Source organism: Carlito syrichta, unplaced genomic scaffold, assembly GCF_000164805.1.
Source record: "Carlito syrichta isolate Samal-C Ts95f unplaced genomic scaffold, Tarsius_syrichta-2.0.1 Scaffold305756, whole genome shotgun sequence".
NCBI classification, from domain to species: Eukaryota; Metazoa; Chordata; class Mammalia; order Primates; family Tarsiidae; genus Carlito; species Carlito syrichta.
Genome location: NW_007249852.1, coordinates 91,355 through 98,607, shown reverse-complemented (window position 1 = coordinate 98,607; position 7,253 = coordinate 91,355). Strand labels below are relative to the sequence as shown.

General features: G+C 58.0%; 1 protein-coding gene across 2 annotated transcripts in view; it reads left to right on the top strand.

The window, feature by feature from the left end:
- ALDH3A1 (aldehyde dehydrogenase 3 family member A1) overlaps positions 1 to 6,486 on the top strand; it is a 9,753-nt gene extending 3,267 nt beyond the window's left edge. For both annotated transcript variants that reach the window (XM_008062600.1, XM_008062601.1), the window contains exons 3-11: positions 1,065 to 1,296; positions 1,877 to 1,962; positions 2,279 to 2,487; positions 3,313 to 3,430; positions 4,149 to 4,290; positions 4,914 to 5,080; positions 5,501 to 5,600; positions 6,175 to 6,305; positions 6,403 to 6,486. In XM_008062600.1, coding sequence (XP_008060791.1) covers positions 1,065 to 1,296; positions 1,877 to 1,962; positions 2,279 to 2,487; positions 3,313 to 3,430; positions 4,149 to 4,290; positions 4,914 to 5,080; positions 5,501 to 5,600; positions 6,175 to 6,305; positions 6,403 to 6,417 — 1,200 coding nt within the window. In that variant the 3' untranslated portion in view covers positions 6,418 to 6,486. The remainder of the gene's footprint in view (positions 1 to 1,064; positions 1,297 to 1,876; positions 1,963 to 2,278; positions 2,488 to 3,312; positions 3,431 to 4,148; positions 4,291 to 4,913; positions 5,081 to 5,500; positions 5,601 to 6,174; positions 6,306 to 6,402) is intronic.
- The last annotated feature ends 767 nt before the right edge of the window (positions 6,487 to 7,253 follow it).

The following is a 7,253-nucleotide window of genomic DNA, read 5'->3' as shown; positions in this document are numbered from 1 at the left end:
GCTTCTGCATCAGCCTGAAGCGTGAGGCCACCCATGTCCACCCTCTCCTGCCATGACATCCTGAACTTCTGGTTCCCCCTTTACGCGGGACCCCTGGGCCCTCCACACCAGGGAGCAGCACAGCTTGGCACCCCAGAGGGCATCCTGGGGGCCACGCGGCCGCATGGCCTTCTGCCTCCCTCCCAGTCCTCACAGGGTCTGTTCCATCCCTCACTCTGAGCAAAACCCGACACCTCCGCATTCACAAAGTCTTCCCTGCTGCCTCTCCTGGACCAGTTTACCCCCTCTGCCTTGCCAGGGAGAAGAGAAGAGGTGCCCCTGGGGGTCCACAGCTTTGGAACCCATCCCCCTACTAGTTCAGGGTCTTGGTCACACCTCATTGCTCCTGAGTTTTGAGAGAAGTCTCTCAGGGCTTCTCATCTTAAAACCAAAACCAACAAGAAAACCCACTCAGTTGACTCTACAGCATCCGTCTGGTTTGCTCTTCACAAGCCAAAGCCCATTCGAGATGCATATTCTGCTGTCTGCAGCCCCTCTCTCTCCACCCTGGCTCTACCCCAGGAGGCCCTGAGCTCCCAGCAGACCTTGGTCTCAAGACTAACTCCTCCTCTCTCTTGAAGTTCTCCTGGCTTTTCTCCAAACTCTCTTGGGCCACCTCTTCCTTGGACCCACTTCTTCAAGGGGATCTTCTTGGGGCTTCTTCCTGGTTTCAAGTCTCATTTTGACAGATACACTTTCCAAGATGATGCATCAGCTTAGTTCCCCCAGCTCACTAATGACCCTCACATCTATACCTCCTTCCCAGGCCTACCCCCATCATTTGCTAGCCTTTTCCCCTGAGGTTCTCTTGGTCATGTCCAAACCTGCCTGGGCCCCAGCCTGACAGAAAGGGGTCCTCCAAGACCCAGCTGTCCAATGGCTAATCCTGGGCTCTATCCCCATCCTCTGCCCCATGCTTTCTCTGGTTCTCTCCCACCCCGGGCTGGATGGGTGAACAGGTCCCATCATGGCTGCGGGGCTGTGGCTCTGAACCAGTCAGCTTACTCAGAGCCCTCTCGCCATAGAATGAATGGACCTCCTTCTACGAGGAGGTGGTGTATGTCATAGAGGAGATCGACTACATGATCAAGAAGCTCCCGGAGTGGGCTGCGGATGAGCCCGTGGAGAAGACTCCCCAGACCCAGCAGGATGAATCCTACATCCACTCGGAGCCCCTGGGTGTGGTCCTCATCATTGGCACCTGGAACTACCCCTTCAACCTCACCATCCAGCCCATGGTGGGCGCCATTGCCGCAGGTACCCTGAGCTACATACTGCAGGAGGCTGCAGGGACCCAACTCTTTAACTCAGTTTCCTGGTGCCAGAGGACCAGTCAGGTTCAGGTGTGCACACCTGAGGACCAGGAGACGGCCTGCCTTTCCCTGCCTGTGTGCAAGGGGCTGGGCTGCTGTCACCTGGTATGCTTCAGGGCTTCCTCACCAGGAGGGGCCAGCACTGCTCTCCTAACCAGGCCCCCAGAACTTTTCTCCCCTTCTTCTTTCTCTTCTCTGACATCTCAGCATCTCAAAGGACGAGATGGTGAAGCTCTGGCCAGTGCGTGCCTCTGTGTGTACCGGTGTGTACGCCCGTGGTGTGAGGTCATGTGTGCACCTGCTGCATGTGCCTGTGTCTGTGCCTGTGTCATGTGTCCCTGCATGTACTTGTGTGTACTCCCAGGTGTGCACCTGTATGTGGCATTGTGCTCGTGCCAGCAACTCTTCTCTCCACTCTTCAAGGACACGGATGATGACAGGGAGACTCCAGCCATGGTTCTTGCGAGGGCAGAGCCTATGGGTGGAGTATTCTGAGAACACGCCTGTCTCCGTGTGCTCTACAGGGAACGCAGTGGTCCTCAAGCCCTCGGAGCTGAGTGAGAACATGGCGAGCCTGCTGGCTACTATCATCCCTCAGTACCTGGACAAGGTGAGGTGCTCTTTAAGTCTCAAGGATAACCGTGTTGGAACCAGGTGTTCAGTGGGGGATTGGGAGGGAGAAGCAGTTAATTCTTGAAGCCAAGGGCCAAGCCACAGGTGGAGATGAAGATGGCCCCTAACAACTGCCCTTTCCCAACGGGGTGAACGAAGCCCCTGAGCATGGAGAGGGTTGTCACCTTGCCGGTGGCCACCCAGCTGGGTGCCAGGTTGCAGGGCTACTGGTCTTGGCCACTGCCCACTCGCAACTGCAGGAGAGAAAAGGGGCTTGGACTTTGCTGAGCCTCCTCTCTCTCCTTGTGTGGCAGGATCTGTACCCCGTCATCAACGGGGGTGTCCCTGAGACCACAGAGGTGCTCAAGGAGAGGTTTGACCACATCCTGTACACGGGCAGCACAGGGGTGGGGAAGATTGTCATGACGGCCGCTGCCAAGCACCTGACCCCCGTCACGCTGGAGCTGGGAGGAAAGAGCCCCTGCTACGTGGACAAGAACTGTGACCTGGACGTGGCCTGCCGGTGAGGAGGCATGGGCTGGTCTGGGCTGCAGCCAGCCTTCGTCTGCCTTCCAATACACACATGGACCGCACCTCGTGCTGCGGTTCCTCTCTGACTAGTGTGGACAGCTCCTGCCTCATGGAGCAGCCGTCCTCTCAAAAGCTCTAGTGGGGGTGGGAGTGGGGACCACGTGCACAGAAGAGGCATGGGACATCCGGGAAGGCTTCCTGGAGGCAGAGAGGTCTAAGCTGAGTTCTGCCTGCTGCATGGGCTTCACTGGGGAAGTGGTGCTTCCAGGAGAAGCTGCAGGAAAAGCAATTGTGAGAAGTTCATTGCATGGTGTACGGGTGGGTCTGAGTTCTGGAGAGCCGAATCAGAGGGGAGAAGGGCCACCACAGCTCAGGGTCCGAGGCAGGACTCCAAGTCTGCCCCTCCCAGCCCTCGCCGGTCTCTGACCACCTCCATAGCTCACACTTGTGGCCATCTGAATGAGGGTGGGGGGAATAGCAGTGACCCCTGGCTGTGCAGAACTCGTAGAGTGTGATCACGGAGGCGCAAAGGCTATCTGCCCCAGACAACCTCCAGAAATTCACTGTCCGTTGTTGATGAGGTTATGACCCCCCTACGAGGTCAGGGTCATTGGGTTTGCTCGGTCCAGGGTCTAGAAGTGAGCAGGCCACTTGGGAGGACTTACTGCCGCAAGGTCACAGCTGGTGGCTTTGCTCACTGGCGCTCCCTGCAGTGCTAAGCCACGGTGTCTGGACCCCGAGTGGATGGAATGAGATGTGTGTTCTAGGGGTGCTCCCCATGCCCTTTTGGATTTAGTGCAATGTGGAATTTTCATAGACGCATCGCCTGGGGAAAATTCATGAACAGTGGCCAGACCTGCGTGGCCCCCGACTACATCCTCTGTGACCCCTCGATCCAGAGTCAAATTGTGGAGAAGCTCAAAAAGGCGGTGAAAGTGAGTCTTGGCCCCCAGGGTGGGGGCTGATGAGAGGCTGTAAGACTGACTTCCCCGTCTTTTGGAAACACTGGATTTATATTCTTCTGCAAAGTAATGCACACTCACCTATAGATAATTTGGAAAAGACTAACAACCATTAAAAAAGAGGGAAACAAGCCGGGCTTGGTGGCTCAGCCTGTAATCCCAGCGCTTTGGGAGGCTGAGGTGAGTGGATTGCCTGAGCCTGCGGGTTCGAGACCCACCTGGGCAACTTGGAGAGACCTCATCTCTACAATAAATCAAAAATTAGCCGGGCGTGGTAGTGCACGCCTGTAGTTCCAGCTACTTGGAAGGCTGAGGTGGAAGGATCACCGGAGGTCGAGGCTGTGGTGGCGGGGAGCGGCCACTGCACTCCAGTCTGGGTGACAGAGTGAGACTCCAACTCAAAAAAAGAAAAAAAAAAGAGGGAAACAGGCTGGGTTCGGTGGCTCAGCCTGTAATCTCAGCACTTTGGGAGGCCAAGGCGAGTGGATTTGGGAGGCTGAGATGAGTGGATTGCCTGAGCCCACGGGTTACCCCGGGGAACTTGGCGAGACCGAGTCTCTAAAACAAACAAATAAATGAGGGAAACAAGTTCCACCCAAAATGCCACCATCCAAAGACAGTAACTGCTGACAGGTGTGAAGTCATGACGAGGGTCTGTGTCCTTACCTGAAACTCCCGCGTCTTCTCCAAGGACTTCTACGGGGAAGATGCCAAGAAGTCCCGAGACTACGGAAGAATCATTAGCTCCCGGCACTTCCAGAGGGTGATGGGCCTGATAGAGGGCCAGAAAGTGGCCTACGGGGGCACTGGGGACGCAGCTTCCCGCTACATAGGTACGTGCCCCCTGCCCCCTGGAGATCACTGCCCACCTTCCCAGGCTGCTGAGGTCCCTGGCAAGTTTGCTGCAAATGAGCACAGATACTTGATAGACAGAATCCTGTGGTGGGTATAAATCGCTCCTGCCAGTAGGCCTGGAGTGACTCCAGCAGGCGGGGGCTGAGCACAGTCCCTCCCCAACCTCAGAAGCTCCTCCCCCCAAAAGGCCCAGAGAGAGGGGCTTCATCTTCCCCCACCCCTCAGCAGCAACAGGAGATGGAACAGCAAAGGCCACAGGAGCCCCAGGTGTGATAAGCCGTGAGGGGCCCCGGGTGCCCAGGCTTGTGGTCACCAGATGGGGCCCATTGGGCCCTCAATTTTTTGAGGACCCAGACGCACTCCGGCTGGGGCTCAGGCAGACCTTGGATTGATCCACAGTTGTCCCCGGTGGTCTGCCAGGGCGGGAGCCCGGGACGTACGTGGAAGCCATGGGAAGAGCTCTCTGGCGCCTTGTCCCTGCCCCTTTCCAAGCCTGATGGTTTCATCTGGAAATGGGTGGAAGCAGGGGTCTGGGTGCTTAGACTTGCCAGGCGGGCGGAGGTCTCCATGCCAGCTGACTCTGGCTTGCTTCCTGCCTCAGCCCCCACCATCCTCACGGACGTGGACCCCCAGTCCCCAGTGATGCAGGAGGAGATCTTTGGGCCCGTGATGCCCATCGTGTGCGTGCGCAGCCTGGAGGAGGCAATCCAGTTCATCACCCAGCGCGAGAAGCCCCTGGCTCTCTACGTGTTCTCTAACAACGACAAGGTGGGCCTGGGTACCCTCCTCCGGGATCCCGGGGTTCCTGGGTCGCAGGATCAGAGCTCCACAGACCTGGGTTCAAACTGCAGTTTTACTGCTCACTGGCTGTGTGACCTTGGGAAAGTCTCTAAACCGTTCTGAGCATCTTACTCTGCGTCTCTAAGATCAGGACAGTAGCATCACCTGAGAGCATTGAATGAGGTGATCCCAGACTCAATGCCCTGCACACAGTCGTGGGGACAGTTTCCTCATGTGGTGCTGAGGGCCACGTGATCTATGGGGTGGGGGACGGGAGACAGCGGCTGGGAATCTGCCTTGTCTGGCTCATGTCCCTGTGTCTCCTGGCCACACCCAGATGGGGTGGGGCGGGAGGCCTGGGGCATCCTGGGGCAGGAGGCTGAGGCCAGTGGCTGGGTCTTGGTGCAGGTGATTAAGAAGATAATCGCAGAGACATCGAGCGGTGGGGTGACAGCCAACGACGTCATCGTTCACATCACCGTACACTCTCTGCCCTTCGGGGGCGTGGGTGAGTCTGGGGCTGAGCTCACTGCCTACTCGCCTCCCTCCAAGTGTCCCCTAGGGCTGGGCACACTCACCTAGGGAATTCAGAAGGGGCCGGAGCAGGCTGGGACCTCAGACTCCCACTGTCTCTCCCATGTGGGCCTCTAACCTCTGCCTGCATGTCCATCAGCCACATTTCACCTCAGAGCCTAGAGGGTCCTGGAGGTCACCTGGTGCACCCTGCTTCTTTCACAGAAACCCCAAGAAGGGTGACCCAGGCTGGAGGCCACACAGCCACAGAGTGGTGTAGCTGGGATTAGACTTATTGGACAGTATCTCTGTGGTCCGCGCTGTGGACGCCCTGGAGTACACCCTAGGGGCTGGCCATCCCCAGGAGGCTTGGAAAAGGAGCCCACAAGGGCTGTGGACACAACCTGAGGGGTGGGTGCTGAGGGCCGCACAGTCTGTGGGGAGGGCTGGAAACACTGCCTCTACCAGCTTGTGTCCCAGCGGCTCCAGGGTGCCCCAGACGGAGTAGGGAGGGAGGCCTGAGCATCCCGGGACAGGACATCCGGGCCCTGAGCTGGCTCCTCCGACAGGGAACAGCGGCATGGGGTCCTACCACGGCAAGAAGAGCTTCGAGACCTTCTCTCACCGCCGCTCTTGCCTGGTGAGGTCTCTGCTGAATGATGAAGCCCAGAAGGCCAGATACCCTCCCAGCCCAGCCAAGGTGAGAGGGGGGGCAGCGGGCTGTAGGGGAAGCTGGGCTGTGCAGGACAAGGGCTGGGCCTCGGGGCTCACTGCCTGTGCCATGTCCTTCCTCACAGATGACCCGGCACTGAGGAGAGGCTGCTTCGCCTGCCCGTGTGCCCTGTACACCACAGAGCGCGGAATGTTCTCTGCTCACTCTCCTGGTCCTCGGAGAATCCATAACTCCTGCAGTCCCTGGCCCCACCCCTCACGCCTCTGCTGACCTGTGCATGCCCCCAACTCCTGCATGAACTCCAGGCCTCACCTCTCCAAGCCCCTTCCCCTCGCTAGACACACAGAGACCAATAAAGTTTTCTAACTCAGCACACTCGGGCGTGTGGCATTTCTTTTGCAGCCCCGCACCGACCCACCCGTCCAGCCTGATCCCACTGCCGTAAGTGATTTGGTCACTCTGGTGGGCCAGCAAGGGCCTCCCCATGGCCCCCAGCAGCCACGAGGCCTTGCACCAGGAGGCCATGGTGTTGGAGTGACATTTGTCTTCCATTTAGACTGGGAAGGTCAGTTCCATTTCTTGTGTGACCAGCGAGGAGAGACCAAGGAAGCTGAGCCTTGATGGCAAAGTGGCTCAGAAATGGGAGACCAACACGCTCATTTCAAATTAGATTTGGCATCTGGGGCAGGGTCCCTCTGTGAGACAATGCAGTAGTCAACACGAAACCCTCAGTGATTTCAGAGTGCCGCTCCTAGGGGTGAGAGACAGGAAGCCGGGTCAGCACCAGGGACTGTGGAACCCTCAACGGTTTTGCATCAGGTGGCAGCTGGCTCAGGGGTTCAGCCCTAGGGACCCAAGGAACCAGGACGGGGTCCCTTGAGGGAAGTCTGAAGGAGGATGTCAGTCTGAGGTCCTGGTCAGAGCAGAAGCCAAACAGCAGCCCAGCCTGAGCCCAGCAGGTGAGTGGAGGAAGGT